The following is an 18,055-nucleotide window of genomic DNA, read 5'->3' as shown; positions in this document are numbered from 1 at the left end:
TTAAGCACATGCATAAAAAGGTATTATATTTTATTTAGTAAGCATGTAAGCACTTAGATCATAGATGGAAAATACCATTTACAGCCAATGCAGGCAATTTACTAAGAAAAAATATGGTTTTTACAGGTTTTTGGACAGTTAAAGCATCACTTATTGCCTGATCGCCACTTTTTTTAGGTGTCCTCAGAGTATGCCCATACATATGTGTGTCAAATTTAGTGAAAATATCTCATTTCGTTTTGAAGTTATAGACATTTGGCCATAAACATTTAGTTAATGAGCTATGGTTCCGTATTTCATACAGTGCTTTTGTCTTGATCGGATTAACGAAGATATTGGCAAAAGTTTTTTTCAAGTTTTTAAATCACAACGTTGCACAAACCATAAGTTTCCTCAAGTTTGCTCAAACCATAAGGCGAAACCTAGCATGTTTGGTATCGTTGGATTTGGTAAGGATTCAAGAGTCTAATGGTGCTTTCATACCAGATGCGAATGAAGCTCTAAGCACGAGTGATTTACATCTTAAGTCAATGCAAAGAGGGTGCTGGAAAAGAAGAAAAAACATTTAGCAAACAAATGTTTACTTCAGAGCAAATCCCCTTGGTGCAACATATGGAAAATCATGAATCATCCCATCACAAACCATAAGGCGAAACCTAGCATGTTTGGTATCGTTGGATTTGGTAAGGATTCAAGAGTCTAATGGTGCTTTCATACCAGATGCGAATGAAGCTCTAAGCACGAGTGATTTACATCTTAAGTCAATGCAAAGACGCAAATAGACATCCTGTGGCGCGATTCGCGTGAATGATGTGGCGCGAATCGAGCGTTTCGGCCGTTTGACGCACATAATGCGTGATTCGCACGAAACACGCAAGTTGAAAAATCTGAATTTTGGTGAAAATTCGGGCCGCGTTAACCAATCAGGAGCTTGCTCTAGTAGTGACGTGACGTAGTGAGCTGAAACAACAATGGAGGACAAAATCATCATCGCTGTACATCTTCATACTTTTATAGAAACAGGAATAAAAAGGATCTTGCTTGAAAGAAAGTGAGAGGAGGTCGGACAATCTGGCAAGTCTTAAAAAATGAGCTATATAAATATACATATTGAGACTACAAGCTAGCTAAAGCCGACCAATTGAGCTTATTCGCTGTAATTTACAACTATTTCCCCACTAACAAGTTGTGTTTATTCAGAGGAAGTGTGCAGAAAGAAGTGGGAGAGTCTGGGACACATAAAGGAGCGGGAGAGCCCCTCTCATGCCGCAAATTCGCATCTGTTGTGAAGTGAATTTCACAATGCGAATGAAGCGAGTAAACTCAAAATGTCCAAGCGTCCAACGACACGCAAATAGCGCGATTTATTCGCGCAAGTCGCGTCTGGTGTGAACACACCATAAGGAGGTGACTCCTGTTAAAATAAGTCAACCACACCCAAATTTATATTCATTTGAATATGTAATTGTACCACTAGGTGGCACTGGCTCGAAACTTCTCAGGCTCCTTCAGGGCATCGTGGCGATGACCCATTTTGTTCCAATCGGCCTCCATTAACCTTGTCTAATAGATGCTCAAAATGATGCCATGATTTTTGAGATACGCCAACGTCCTCATAGACCATCATGGCTCCTTGGATCAAGACAATGCATGCCCATTTTCAAGTCAATCGGACTAACGGTTGCATATTTAGCGCCACCAAGTGTCCAATCGCTGTTTTTTTTTTTTTACTGTGACTTGAGCCCATTCACATGTACCAAGTTTGGTGAAAATATTTAATTTCATTCAAGAGTTATAACAATTTTAGTAAAAATGGCTCCAACCACTTAATGTTTTGGCACCCCTTAGTGACAGTGAATCAAAATTTTTACTTTTTAACTAGCTGATCAGGGTCATACCTTGTTAATCTCTCCCAAAATTGAGACCTGTCATCTGACCATGTTTCAAGTCTCTAGGCTTTACGGTTTGTTCTGCACGATCAGTTTTACGGCGGAAGAAAAATAATACAAATCCTTACAATTACAACAGGGTTTCAGCACTACGTGCTTGAACCCCTAATAAAGTACAAAGATAAATTTATAAAAAAAAATTGATATTCTTAGATTTCTCTTTTTTTATTTTTTGTACATCATTTATATTTTTAATGACAAAAAAAATTAAAAATAAAATAGTGATGTGTGATGAAAACAGATGTTTTAAATTGTAATAATATTTCATAATATCAGTGTTTTTACTAGATTTTTGATCACATAAATTCAGTCTTGGTGAACATGAGAGACATCTTTCAAAAATATTTATAGTGCTATTGAAGGAAGTAACAATTATATTTTTGATCAAACTCCTGAGTTTACCTGGGGGTGAATATGGCATTATGAAGGAAATTCTCAAAGGCTTTGCGGTAGTAGATATCGTCCTCGATTTGCTTCAGATCCTTCTCTGTTTTAGGGCATGGACAACAGGGGACTTTGTCCCGCCCCCCTGTTTCAGGATTGGTGGGTTTGATGTCTTCGGTTTCTGTCAAACCCGTAGCTGAAATCCTGATGGGGATCTTCAGTTCTGTCAGGAAACAATATAAACATGGTCACATTTTTTTCTCTAGTGATCTGTTATTATTTCAGTGTGCTCAAATGTAAATTCAGAAAGCGCCACAGAAAAGCAAGAAAGAAAACAAATTAAATTAAAGTATGAGTAATTGTAGGCTTAAAGAGCAGCACTAATAATATACAGACAGAGTTGAAAGGTTTGAATATGCTGCACATTATTTTATTATGGCAAAGCTTTATGCATTTTGAAGAGTTTTCAAATAGAATTTGATCTAGTTCACTTAGATGCACAGACACTGGATGCCTCAGATGTTCTCAATAATATGGTTATCTGTTTCATGGTTAAAAGTTTGAATCGCTGTTGGGGAAAATGGTGCTTGGTTTGAGGGTGTAATTTAGACCAGACCTTTGGAGCAGTAGTTGTGCTGGTAGAGCTCATGGTCCTCGCCCTGCTGCTTCCAGCGGAGCAGGTAGTAGGTGTTGTTTCCATTGGGGGCCACAGGTGGAGACCACCGCACCACCAGCTTTGATGAAGAATTAGAGTACGCACGAATGTCCACAGGCATTGAGGGTGCTGGAAAAGAAGAAAAAACATTTAGCAAACAAATGTTTACTTCAGAGCAAATCCCCTTGGTGCAACATATGGAAAATCATGAATCATCCCTTCTGGGGGTTGAGCCTACAACCAGAGCTTCACATTAATCCCAGCCAAATGTGTATATATTTTATATAATACATACATTTTTCGATTGTAGTCTTTTAAAAAGGCATCTGAAATAGTAAACTAGTGTTGTCAAAGATATCAATATGTATTTTTCAAAACATATCGATATTGAAATATCTGAATACTCATTTTACGCAGAATAGATACACAATTTCAGCTGCTCTTTTTCTTTCTCTTTCTCTCATCTTGCCAACAGCGAGTCGACACACAAACCCTCCTCCCATCACTCACTCATTTCATTTGCTCCAGACGAATATTATTGGTGTTACAGGGCTTGAATTTCGGCGTAGGATTGCGAGTATTGCGCATAATTTTACTCATTTCCACAGATTTTGTGCTCACACCCAAAGTGCGCCACATAAAGCTGCCTCTCAGTACTAAACTGAGTTCTTTTTCACTGCTTATTGTGCTTAAACAGTCAAATACACACAAAAGAATGCCAAAATGCCAGTCTTGGAGAGTATTCACGTAAACACAGTCAGTTATGACTTAAGTGAACGTAAACAGTGGAGAAAGAAACGCATGTGTAACAGTATAATGGATCTGTGCGTCAGGTCTTAAAGTGACAGCAGCCTAATATACCTGCTGCCAAATTATGAGATAATACTAAAAATATCTACAGTATATGGCAGTTTTCCCCATGGTATCGATGTCAAATTTTTGGACAGTGAAAATGCTGAGTGGCTCGTAACTTTGGAAAACCACTAGCCAAAGTGACTGGTGAGCAAAAAAAAGTTATTTATTTGATTAAAAAAACAGTAAAAACAGTAATATTTTTACAGTTTAAAATCATTTTAATTTATTCCTGTGATCAAAGTTTTATTTGAAAGAATTTTTATCATCGTTACTCCAGTCTTCAGTGTCACATGATCATTTAGAAATCATTCTAATAGGCTGATTTGCTCAAAAAGCATTTCTGATTATTATCAATGTTGAAAACTGTTGTGCTGCTGCATATTTTTGTAGAAACCGTAACACTTTTTTTCAGGATTCTTTGATGAATAAAAAGCTTGAAAGAAGAGCATTTATTTGAAATAGATTTTTGTAACAATGTCAAAGTCTTTAATTTCACTTTTGATTAATTTAATATAATTAATCCAATTAATGTTTAACTGTTTATTAAAAGTACTATTTTTTTTAGAATAGTAAAAAAAAATCTTACTGACCCCAAACATTTAAATGTTAGTGAACATATAGAGAGATTGAGATAGTCTTTTATAGTATTCCATTATAGTAGTTCATTAACATATTTTTCAATTGTTTTAAATGAAGAAAAAAAAAAAAAACTTTATTGAGATAATGCAAACAAGTAACACAATGTGGCAACATAAGACAAAATAAACATATCCAATATATATTTGCCCATTTTTACCCATTCCTAAAAGAAACTTGCTGATACAAAAAGAGAAACAACACGAAGAAGAATGCTGGTCACGCAAAGTCATCCCATAGATTCTTTAAATTTCTTATACAACTTAATTAATCAGGTAATAAATCCTTTTTTTTATGGATGTTTTGATATTTTAACAGAAAATGACTTCTGTGGAAAAAACAAATTAAATCTAGTTCATTACCTGATGGTTTGGTCCGAATATACACCACTTCACTCTTCGCCCCAAGATGCTGTCTGTCCTTGTCCCTGTCCCTGTCCCTGTCCTCCACAAGTAATGTTACAGCTTTCACAAAGATGGCATACTGAGTCCAGGGCTTCAGCATGGACAGCTTAACACCCGGATTTTGGGTTTGTTCTTCTGGTAAGTCCACGTCAACCATGTTCCAGCTGTCCGATCCGCAACCATCCTGACCATCAAACTCTGTAAGGTTCTGGAAAGGCCTAAGAGAGAAAATAACTGATATTTACAAAGCTGCTTAAACATTTTAACGGTATTGAGAAAGGCTGCTCAAAATATCTGAATAAAAATCAACACTTACGCTTCTTTGTAGTAAACAATAAAACTGACGAGGTCTCTGGAATCGGGTGGCCGATAAAGTTCCCACGTCAACTCGATTCTATTACTCCTCGTGCTATTTGATATGAACTTAAGGGTTTTACTCCCACCTAAGAAAAAAAAGAATTTTAACATTAAAAACTGAAACATTAATATGTATAGAGAGTTTAAATTTATTTAAAATTGTATCAGAACAAACAATATTTACAGCTTGCACGGTCTCCATTGTTGCGGAAATCTTCTTCCAAAAACTTCTCCTCAATTTCTGTTTTCTCCCACATTTTGCGGATCTCGGACATGCAGAGTTTGGGGTTCTGGCGGAAGTACAATTTTCCTACTTTTATTGTGAGATTGTGCTGGGACCAGTCCCACAGCATTTGTAGATGCTGGTTATCCAAGGCAGTAAAGGCATACGTGCTGAAGACAACATAACAATAACAAAGAATAAGTGACAAAAACAGATAAAACAATCAAACATGCTTCATCTAGAGACAAATTAAAATATACAGTAGGCTACCTACACCCTGCACAGTTTTGGGAGTGCAGGACATTTAAAATGCAGGACTTCTTATGCATGTCCAAAACTCAACTGACATATAGTGACAATCACAGCTACACTTTTTATCATGCAGGAATAACAAGAAAAATAGTTTTAGTTATTTTCAACTAAATATTAGTGACTCAAGGAATATTATCATCTGAAATGAGAGATGCTAAATTAAGTTTTTTGTTTTACCAATGCATTTTCATGATCTTCCAAGACATTCTAAGTTATTGCTCAGCTATAAAATGTTTCTTAGGCTAGAAATTGCTTTGCGTAAATTCAATCTCCATTAAACTATTTATTATTATTATTATTATTATTATTATTTCAAAAGTCATCATTTAACTCAAGTTGTTTGAAACCAGATTTTTTTATTTGGGGTGAACTAACCCTTTAAAAATTAAAAAATATATATATAAATTTTCTAGTCCAATTTCTAGTCCATGAAATCAATTTTATTATAGAATTTTTTAACAATAATTTTAATAACTTTTCCAGGCCTAAAAATCTAAATTTCCGAATTCCCTGATATTTTCACCTTTTCCATTATCATTTCCATATCCATTATCATTTTCCATATTCCCTTGTTACATATGTTACATGTAGTTACTATAGTAATTACTATAAATTGTGCAACATTACACACAACTAACCCTAAACCAAACACTAACCTTAACCCTACAGCAAGTACATGTGGTTAATAATTATTACTCAGTACTTTAATGTATAATTACAATGTAATAAGGACACTAAAATGAAGTGTAACCTCATTTTATATAGAGTGTACTTACGTAAAGCTATTTCTAGCCAATGAAATATTTTAGAGCCAATCACTAGAAACATATTACATTTTATAGAACCTGAAAAAATTGGTTACACTTTATTTTAAGGTGGCATAGTTACATTGTACCTACTCAAACAGGTACTGAGTAATATTAATTAACTACATGTACTTACTAGACTTATGGTAAGGGTTTGCTTTATGGTTATTCCTTGTAATTATGCATAATTGACTGTTATTACTATAGTAAGTACATGTAGTAACATGTAACTACGTCACATTAAAATAAAGTGTTACCAAAAAAAATAAAAATTACTAAAGAAGTTTGGATTATTTCATGACTTTTCCAGTACTATGAATCATAATTTCCAAATTCCCCGTTATATTTTCAGCTTTTTCATGATCGTGGGAACGCTGTCCTTCGAAACAGTGTATGTTCTCTGAACTGTAACGTATAGTTTATCCATTGACCACAAGGCTGGTGAAAGAAACTTCAGTGGTGAGAGACAAAATGGTGTCGAGAATTGTGAATTATTAGTCAATACACATACCTCCATCTAGTCTGGTTTTGCACACACTATGTAGATTTAAAGAAAATGCAGATATCACTATCTGAAACTATCCCACAAATACCCAAACTCTGTGTGTATGTAGCTGCAGGACACTGTGGCCATTACTTCACAGGACATATATGCTGATGATTCACCAAAATTGATGTAAATGATCATAAAACATAAACAGCTCCACTAAAAGCAAGCACTTCATCTGCATTAAAAGCAAGTGTTTCTCTTGACCCTACAGCACACCTGAAAGCTTTAGTGTAGAAGTCTTGTCTCTGATACTCTTATATTTATTAGTTTAAAGACACTGTCAAGTCAATATAACACAAATGCTCTATTTGCTGTATTTATCAAACGGGTATATTACAGTTCTGACGTTTGTTTGATGATGTATGTTAAAGGGAATGTTAACGGAACAGACTTATAAATGTTAAATATGTGGATGGAGGGCTTGTTTGTTTATATTTGTCTCTAAAAGCGTTCCCAGAGCTCAGTTTAGTCTTTCGTAACAACGTGGCATAGAGAGGCATGTTTTGATGTGTCTTGAAATTGGGATAACAGTAAACAATCAGGCATTGAATTAAATTAGACATTTCTTCTATGACACACAGGATCCATTCAGTTCAAGGAAAAGTCTGACGTTAGTTCCGTATGAAATTTCATAGATTCATACACCCTTATAACCAACAACGCCTAACTCTGCTTTCATTGTTAAATGTCAAAGGTTTAATAACGTAACCAGTAAAAACAGAGTACAAAATCAAATTCTAAACTTTTGAAAATGATGATGTGATGTTGCACTGAGTAGCCCCACCTACCATATAATCCTATTGGCCACCTATCAACCATCATCATAACTATCCAGTAACCACTATATTACTATATATCTTCTGATTGGCTGTGATTTTTGAGCAGTTTTGCATTAAAGAAGTACTTCATCGCTGGCAAAATGGGCTTTACAAAAAGCTTGGCTGCTTATCTAGTAAAAAAAATTAAAATTGTTGCTACCTGACAGGAGAAAACAGAGAAAAAAGGCTGTTGTCTTCCCTTTTGCCAAATCGGTCAGAAAACTTCAACACCCATAATGCACTGGGCATGTTGCTATGTATATGCTTGACCAGAGTCAGATACCGCCTTGCTTTAGTAGGAAATACTTCTTAGCAAACTTTTACTCTTAATTGTGTCGACTTAATTGTTCCCAGGTGCAAGAAATGTTTAGTGGGAGTGGGTTAGTTTCAGTTTCAAGTGAAGGATTCAGCGCATTGCAGACAGTGGCTAAAGGCTGCAAAGAAATGTAAATATGGAGAGAACACTGCAAAGGAAAATCTGACAAACCTCGGTGTTTGTAGTCAACATTTCAAAAAAATTGGATGACCACAAACCGTGTTCAAGGCCAAATGGAAGGGGAAAACTGAAAGAAACTACCGTTCTATCAGTTCCTCCCGAAGCAAAATGCCGTATCATACCGGTAATAAAAGCTAATAAAACGCTATGTTCCATTTTTACCATAATGCTGTTCAAAGAGTAGACATAGTATGATACAATTTTCAGTGATAAACCTACTCTGACGATAACTTCTTTTAATAACCCTCTGTCGATCCGACTGTCCGTGGACGAGGATAGAAAAATATAAAAAGTATAATCTGCAGTTTTTACGAAAGCCCTGGAACTGTCAAAAGTCTGCCGGATGATGCAAAAGGTGGACTTTTGCTGAAAAATAAATATGAAATTCTCAATCCAGGTAACACGGACAATGAGTAAACATTGTTCATTTACATCAGGGTAGTGTTAATTTCGTCACCTATTTTTAATTTAGTCTTAGTCTTGTGCCAAATGTCCTTGTTAGTTTTAGTCATATTTAGTCATTCACATATCTTTTTTTGTTAGTCAAGTTTTAGTCGACTAAACGTCTCGTCATTTTAGTCTAGTTTTAGTCAAAAGAAAACTCAAGGTATCTTAGTCAAGTTTTAGTCGACTAAACGTCTCGTCATTTTAGTCTAGTTTTAGTCAAAAAATTGTCTTTTTTAAAAAAAATAACACATTATTACTGAGATTATTAAACAATTCAGTAAAAAAAAGTGTTTCACATATCTCAAACATTGGTTAAATGTCATAATTACCTGACAAAATACACTTGTTGAAAGATTTTTGTTGAATGCAAATGTTAAACGTGTCTGGTTTTCAATTTCTGATTTAGGAGACACATTCACAAATGATTAACCTGTTCTGAAGAGTATTTTATTTTAACCAACACAATTCAAAAGCTAGTATGTCGTCGTCGCTCGTCACTCGTGTTCGCTTTGGGTGTTGTGTGTTCAGCAGTTTCGTGTTGCAGCCACAGGCGTATAAAACCTGTAAAGCCTCGTTTCCACTGCACGCGTGTGCGGCTCGTTACGGCTGCGACGCGGCTACCGGAGCTGATACACGGCCACTCTAGTCAATGCTTGTGTTTACACCAGCCGCGCCGCGGTGCATTTGAGAAGCGGCTCGACCCGCCGCTTCGCTAAAGATAGGCGCCTCACCTCCAAGACGCGCAGCTCAAATACAAAACAAAGTCAAAATAATCACCCTGTGTAAGAGGTTCGACAAGAGATTCACAGTTGAAAAACTTGAAATTTCTTTGAGTTGACCGCGCAGAGGACGGAACAACACCTTGCCGGAGCCGTAACGAGCCGCACACGCATGCAGTGTAAACAAGGCTTCAATGAGGCTTAACTTGAGCAACAGCGCGAAGTTGATTTGGGAAGATATCCAGTCAGGACTGCTGTCCTATGTGGAAGATGCGCACATTTGAAGTGTAACGTGCTGATCTAACCGTGGGAAAACGCAACGCTGTTGTGCGCTTAACAGGCTCGCCCAGCAGCACTTCAGACTGCTTCGCAATCAATGAATAACGCACATTTATGCCAAGCAATTGCAATGAACAATGAAAGCAGAACATTTTTTATAAAATTTTTAATTAAGTTTTTAATTTTTAACAAAAAATATAATAGTATGTCAATGATTGACACTCATTAAGTGTGTCAAGTACTGAATTGAGCTCTCTTTCACGTCTTTTTCCACTTGAAAGGTCAAAAACCATCCATTTTGGCAAGTAAAGTACAGTTGGTTGTCTTAGGTGAACAAATAGTTTGGAGAATATCAGATGTATATCAGTGTACTGGATCTGTGTATTGTTATAGATATGCTTACTTGATGCATTACAATTTAACTAAACCATTTAGATTTTAGTCGACTAAATCTACAGTAGATTAAAATCTTATGATATTTAGTCGACTGAACCTAGACTAAAACTAAAACAATTTCGGATGACTAAAATATGACTAAAACTAAATGGCATTTTAGTCAAAAGACCATGACTAAAACTAAATCAAAAATTGCGGTCAGAATTAACACTGCTAGTTCCTGCCTTAGCATTCACACACTAATGTGAACGTTCACCAAAATGAGCAAAAAGAAAAGAAAAATTGTGAAAATTGTTCAGCAAGAGAGTTTCTTATTGAGACAAGTCTTTTTGATTGTGGGGATATTGTCTGAACTGAGTGCTAAATGCATGTGTTTGGGGAGTATGGAAATTTATGCACTGAATTGTTATATTCTTATATTCAGTTATTGTTTAAAATAATAATATATTATTTTTATTCATAGTAATATGTGAATTTTGGTAATACCATTTGGAATAACTATTTTTTGAAGCACTTTTTAAAAGGGTGGGTTCAGAATGTTCGGTAGGGAAAAAAAGGATTGACAAAAATGTAAATTTAGTTTGTTGCAACTTTACAAGCAATACAGATAATATGTTCACATTTGCTTGTCAATTGACAATAAAGTTGCCATTTGAATTGGCATAACTGCACAAGTTTTATAGTTAATAAAATCTGTAAAAACGCATTGCACTAATTGTACTCTGATTTCCCTTAAAAAGAAAATTGAATAGAACAGTGTAAATTGTGTGAGTCTTGATTAGTAATCTGACTCCTCCTTATAAAGGAGAAAAATGGCCCGTCATCATCAAAGTTGCCCATCCCTGATTTACATATACTACAGACATACAAAGTGGGTTGAAAAACGGCAAAGTTACACTTTAAGTGTGGACAGACAAACCCTGTTCGGACATGGTGCAAAGAGTAAAATTCACATCTTACTCGTCCCAGAGTTCCTCTCCAAGGATGAATCTCAGGCTCTTGAGGAAGGAGAGAGAGCTCAAGGTGTGTGATGAACGTATCTTAATGTATCCCGTCACTGTCTTGATGAGTCCCAGGAAGTTCTCCAACTCCGAAGCTATGTTAGCTAGAGAGATGGAAAAGAGTGTCAGTGAGCAGTGAACTGCATCAGTCTTACAGAAGCTGCTGTGCCGCAGGTACTCACTGCCACGGCGGATGTTGATATGCAGGTTGCCTTTGATAACGGTGCAGCCCTTGAGGGACTGAGCCGCGTCCACTGAGTCAATGACCTTTTCATCACAGATCTTGTCACATAGGCCATCACAGGCAATGCAGAACATGCTGCCAGACACACAGGGACAAAAGGATGATCAGAAAGTGTCACCACAAAACCAACCCGGATAACCAAATATCTCACTTTCACGTTATCATATGACCTTCAGTTCAGAGAAAGCTGAAGTTTTTCGCTCTTTCTGACAAAAGAACATCATTGGTTTGTTCTGAGTTAATCAGAACTGGGATTTATGAGTTTAACAAGGAAACATTTTTCAGTAGGGATTGCTTTGTAGGTGTGCAGGATCGGCAAACTTTTGTCAGATTTTCTGCACCGATTATGGATTTTAACACTAGTCTTAATGGTAGCTGAAAGTATTATCTAATGAGTAAGGGTCATTATAATTATTATTAAATCTAGTTTACGGAAATAAAGCGTACTTATTTTGTCAAGTATTCAGAGAGCTGTCAATACTATATTTCTACAGTTTAAAATAAATGTTTCCATTTTAATATAATTTAGTGTAATGTATTCCTGTGATGAAAAAGCTGATTTTTTTCGTCTTCAGTGTCACATGAAATCTTTGGTAACATCATAAATGTCTTTACTGTCACTTTTGATCAATTTAATGCATCCTTGCATTAGTATTAATTTCTTGAAAAAAAAAAAAGGACTAATAATAATAATAATAATAATAATAAATAAATAAAAATTGTACAGACCCCAAACTTTGCATTATACACTTACAGGATTATATAATAAAAATATCAAATAATGATATGAATGATTTGTAAAACTTTGTCAATGCAGGATATTCATGATACTCAAACTTTAAAAGGATTTTGGAAAATTAAACAAACTAAAACATAAATATAACAGAACACATTTGAAATAAAACAAATATATAAATATAACGAATATTCACAATCACAGATCTTCATGCTTTGATTTAAGCCGCGCACACACTTAACGGGTGTAAGGCCGATTATGAATGTAAATTGATACTTTGTCAGAGGCAGTTGCGTTCAGTCGCTGAAAACAGTCGGTGTTCAAATTCCATGTGTAAGTATTTAAATCTGCTTCAATCGCAGGAAACAATCGCTGTGTGTCGAGCTCAGTCTTAGAAAGTTTTAACTAGTTGTTAAATGTGTGCCTGGCTTTACTCATTTTCACTAAAATTATAACCATTTATTAAATGCACACTTTCAAAATAAAAAGTTAAATGCACAGAAAGCATTTGTACCTCTGGTTCTCATTACGCGTGAATCCGGGTGGGCAGTCAGACATACACTCTCCTCCGTGGATCACGAAACGGTCATAATCAGGCAGGTGGACCTTGGAGCAGAAGTCCATGGTGATGCAACGCCAGCCCTCAAACTTGTACGTGCCCGGCGGGCAGTCCTCCACACAGCGGCCCTCATGATAGTAGTGCTGGCAGGCGGCACAGGCCCTGTCGTTGTCAGGCACGGTGCAGCTGCCCAGGCACTGGGGGTGACAGCACTCGCCCGAATCAGTACACGCCCGCTGTCCACACTTCAGACAAACTGGAGGGAAACAGGAAGGAAAATGTTGATATGAATATCTTCTGGGTTTGTGTCAAGAAAACTACATTCAATTAAAACCTTATAATGTAATTGGGCCAGTAAAAAAAAAAATCCTTAGCGTTGAGTCCTGCAGGTGGAGCTGGGGAAGGTGGAGGGTTTCTGAAAGTGCGCTGCACTGCTAAGGCAAACGCTAACCAAGTATTTGAAGGTTAAGCAGCGAGCTCATTGTCTACTGATACAGCAGGAACCAATCAGCTGATGTGAAAGATGTGATTGCAAGAAGATTGGGTTAAGAACCTATCAACCTGTGCCATCTGCGCGTTTCATGACAGAACTTTGTGTTTGAATTAATCAAATTAAAAAACATGCTCAGACCACAAAGATTGATTATTAAAATGTTCCATAGTCTCTTGTAATATATGAAGGTGTCTATCATTTATTTTTATTAGATATTATTGCTTATGAGTAATTCTCACAAAGAAATGTCATATTTGACCACAAAAACAATTGTAATAATTTTGCTTAATAATGTTTTTCTCATTCTCATGCAGAAATCATCATGTTCAAAGACACATGAATAAATTATTAATTAATCAAATACCATCACAATGTAAAAATTAACAATATACAATTATATAATATACAACTTTAAGTCTAAAATAACTTTTAGAAAATAGTTTCTTTGCAGTGAATTTTTTTTATTTTTTATTTATTTTTTTTGAGACTGATAAAAATGAGAAAAGAGATGCACAGAGAGTGATGGGTAAAATTAGATCTTTCTGCTTTGCATACTGCTTTCAGATCCTCAATTTATTTTAATTAGTTTTAAACATTCAGGAATTCAAGTCTCAAATAAAGCTCAAATAAAGTTTGTTAATATCATAACCCGGCTGTGAGGTTAAAAGTCTGGCTTAAGCCCAAGCGGTTTGAGGCTCTGGGTCAGGGTCATGTGATCGCACGTCATCTCTCCATTACTGTCTATTTCTTCTCGACCTCTGTGGTGTCTTTCAAGCTTGACTGATAAAGGTTACTGCCAACAGCCCCAAGGATACGATGCTGTACAGTTCACAAACAAGTACAGGCACATACTTCACCACAGTCAAAGTATTCTTTTATGTATGCATTCCCTTTTGCCAAAAAACTACTTTATCAAAACAAATGACCTAATCATCATGTTGAGAAAGACTACAGTGTTATCCAAAGTTAACTTGAGGCAAAACTACCAAAGTCACATTACATACAATTTTTAAAAAAAAAGTTAAGGAAACTTTATATTAATAAATGAGTGTTGTGACAACCGTAAATTTTATATAATAACTATTTTAATTATGCTAATTGATCCAACTGAAGTGTTAGAAAGTGTCAACAATGCATTCTCAATGAATTCTCATTTAAATCATTTTCATTTTTTATTTAGTTTTTAAAATTTAACTGAGGCTGCGAATTAGCTACTAGCTATAAGCCAATATACAGAGCATCCGGTTGCATGAAATTTCATGCAAGTACATTATTCTGTATTATCTCTTTCAAATAAACTAATAACTAACTAAATAGTAAGAAAAAAATAATACAGAATTTATGTTAATTCAGATGCCCCTACAAAATAATTCTATGAGGAATAAAATAATAAAAATCAAGCATATGTGTTAATTAACACCCCTGAAAAATAATTTCAGTGGGGAAATATCACCACCCTTCCAAATAAACTAAAATAAAATTATAAAATTAAATAAATAAAACTAACTATAGAAATAGATATGGTAACACTTCACAATAAGGTTTTATTAAATTAACTAAGAATGAACAATACTTCTACAGCATTTATTAATCTTAATGTTAATTTCAACATTTAATAAAATCAAAGTTGTATTTGTTAACATTAGTTAATGCACAATGAACTAACATGAACAAACTATGAACAGCTGTATTTTTATTAACTAAAATTAACAAAGATAAATACAGTAACAAATGTATTGCTCATTGTTAGTTAATACATTAGTTAATGTTAACAAATGAGACTTTATTGTAAAGTGTTACCTATACATACATACATGCACATAGTAAGAAATAATAATCCATCGCATATGTTAATAAATGCCCATGAAAAATAATTATGGGGAAAAATATTGCCACCCTTCAATCATGTTAATAAATATCTAAATAAACCCTTCAAAATAAACTAAACTAAACTAAATCCAATATATAGGTTAATAAATGCCCCAGAAAAATAATTTCAGTTTGGAAATATTGCCACTTCATGAAGAAGAAAAAAAAAAAAAGGACGTTTGTGATCTTCCAAGACACACAGTCACACATAAACAGTGAGTTTTCCTGTGGTCTTCTCTCTTTTCTCCTATTCTCGTATGGCATATACAGGCAACACATTAAGTGTTCATTCCAGGTCCACTTTACAAACAATTCCAGTCCGCATATTCCATCCAACCGAGACTATGTATAATTCGACCAGAGTCCTCTGCTATCATTCTAAATAAGAGCGCATTGTAACAGGGGAGAGGAAAAACTGATTCAGGTCAGAGCACCAGCAAGGAAAACACCAGCTTTAGTACAAGAATGGCCTACATTTAGAACAGAGAAACTCAGCCTTCCTGATCTTTCCTTACGCGCTCATACTACAGCCCGGAACAGGCAGGAAACTCGCTTTCCAAATGACCATGGGTAGACATCTCACATATCTCAGAAAAGCCACAGAAAGACAATTTATTTTAATTTTTCATAAATGATGGCCTTTCCACAGCAGCAAAGGTCTGATGATTTTTAGGGAGGGTCTCTTCAGATAACCTTACAGCGAGGTCGAGCAACGCCAAGGAGAGAACAGGGATAAAAGCTGGATGCAAAAACACATTCAATATGTAGTTTACATGCAACAGTTGTCCTGGAAGACACTATTAAATAAGAGTTAAATGATAACGCATGTAAAAAACACTAGCCTGAGGTTTAATGTGTATCTGAGAGAGTTATTCTTGATCGCAAACAGTGTTCAAAGAGCAAATTCTTGACAAGCGAGTCAGCCGTTCAGTTTAGGACACCTACATTTTATTTAAAACATAAAAACATCCTTTTTCACTTCCAGTTACTGCAAAGCACCATTTCAGCTATCATCAGGTCAGAATGAAGACAACCCAGCTAATTTTGGCTGACTGAGATATGCCGTCTTCAGCTAAGGACACTTATGGTGGAGTATTCACAAGGCCACCATGCTGGAATCTCAGTTAGTCTAAACACGGAAAAAGAACCAGACACCCTTGACTGAGCGCCTTTGTCAGGGCGTTTCTACGTCCTTTACCAACAAGTTTAGGCTCAGAAATCATTGTTAAATAGAATAGTTAACACTACTTTGATGCACATTACTAATAGATAACCTACACTTCATTTTATATAGCAGATGTTCTTTTTTCTCAAGGGCACAATGTGATAATTCATGCTCTTTTTTAATATTTGAACCTACAGCCTTTCAGTTGCTAAAATATTCTTTACCAGAATATTGTACATAAATACAGTGTGAAATTACATTAATTCCTATTGTGACAGGAAGATAGCAGAATTATATATATATATATATATATATATATATATATATATATATATATATATATATATATATATATATATATATATATATATATATATATATATATATATATATATATTTATTTATTTTTTTTTACTTAAAAATATAACATTATAAAACCCCAAGCATTTGGGGTTGGTAAGATTTTTTCATGTTTTTAAAAGAAACCTGTTATGCTCACCGAGTGCATTTATTTGATCAAAAGTACAATAAAAACTCAACTGTAATATTATTATTTAAAATAACAGCCATAACTCCAGTCATGAGTGTCACATGATCCTTCAGATATCATTCTAATATGCTGATTTGCTGCTCAAGAAACATTTCTGTTTATTATTATCAATGTTGAAAACAGTTGTGCTGCTTCATATTTTATGAATTTTTTTTTTTTTTTTTTTTTAGGATTATTTGATTAATAGAATGTTCCAAAGAACAGCATTTATTTGAAATATAATTTGTTTGTAACATGTCTTTACTGTCAATTTTGATCATTTTAATGCATCCATGCTGAATAAAAGTATTCATTCCTTTAAAAAGGAATCTTGCCGACCCAAAACATTTGAACAGCAGTGTTGGTGAAATTTACTTTTAAATGTAATGCATTACAACACTGCGTTACTCCCTAAAAAAGTAACTAATTGCATTACTTAGATACTTTCTATGAAATGTAATGTGTTACATTACTTCTGCATTTCTTTTTTCTTACCTGGGCTGGGCCTGCTTATTTTTTAATAACAACAAAATTTATATTTTTGGCAAATGTAAAGGCCCTTACACAACAAAAGTAAAATGAATAAGCCTCAGCCTGAATGAAATGCATATTTCACTTAGATATTTTTTTTTTTAATTGAAAAAGTAATGTGCTACTTGAAAAAGTAGTCTGATTACATAATTCAAGTAATGCATTACCCCCAACGCTGTTGAACAGTAATGTATAGTCAACAGCCCTCTTTAAAAGGGTTAGTTCACCAAAAAATGAAAATTCTGTTGTTCCACACCCGTAAGATCTTCGTTCATCTTCGGAACACAAATTAAGATATTTTTGACAAAATCCAATGGCTCAGTGAGGCCTGCATTGACAGCAAGATAATTAACACTTTCAGTGCCCAGAAAGGTACTAAAGACGTATTTAAAACAGTTACACTGACTACAGTGGTTCAACCTTAATGTTATAAATACTTTTTGTGCGCCAATAAAAAAAGAAAAGAAAAATGACTTAACAATATCTAGTAATGGCCGACTTCAAAACACTGCTTCATGAAGCTTCGAACCTTACCAATCTTTTGTTTTGAATCAGTGGTTCGGAGCGCCAAAGTCACGTGATTTCAGTAAACAAGGCTTTATGTCATAAGAGTTTCGAAATTTCAATAGTTCACCACTGGGG

General features: G+C 35.0%; 1 protein-coding gene across 5 annotated transcripts in view; it reads right to left on the bottom strand.

Annotated features, from left to right (window-relative positions):
* The window catches only part of igf1rb (insulin-like growth factor 1b receptor), a 111,231-nt gene that overhangs the window by 25,365 nt on the left and 67,811 nt on the right, over nt 1–18,055 (bottom strand). For all 5 annotated transcript variants that reach the window (XM_067401299.1, XM_067401300.1, XM_067401303.1 and 2 more), the window contains exons 3-10: nt 12,782–13,082; nt 11,470–11,606; nt 11,247–11,391; nt 5,425–5,633; nt 5,200–5,326; nt 4,842–5,101; nt 2,950–3,117; nt 2,352–2,556 (exon numbers count right to left, since the gene is read on the bottom strand). In XM_067401299.1, coding sequence (XP_067257400.1) covers nt 2,352–2,556; nt 2,950–3,117; nt 4,842–5,101; nt 5,200–5,326; nt 5,425–5,633; nt 11,247–11,391; nt 11,470–11,606; nt 12,782–13,082 — 1,552 coding nt within the window. The remainder of the gene's footprint in view (nt 1–2,351; nt 2,557–2,949; nt 3,118–4,841; nt 5,102–5,199; nt 5,327–5,424; nt 5,634–11,246; nt 11,392–11,469; nt 11,607–12,781; nt 13,083–18,055) is intronic.

The sequence above is a fragment of the Chanodichthys erythropterus genome, chromosome 11 (assembly GCF_024489055.1).
Source record: "Chanodichthys erythropterus isolate Z2021 chromosome 11, ASM2448905v1, whole genome shotgun sequence".
Classification (NCBI taxonomy): domain Eukaryota; kingdom Metazoa; phylum Chordata; class Actinopteri; order Cypriniformes; family Xenocyprididae; genus Chanodichthys; species Chanodichthys erythropterus.
The sequence above is the reverse complement of the archived record's forward strand: the minus strand, read 5'-3'. Positions and strand labels throughout refer to the sequence as shown.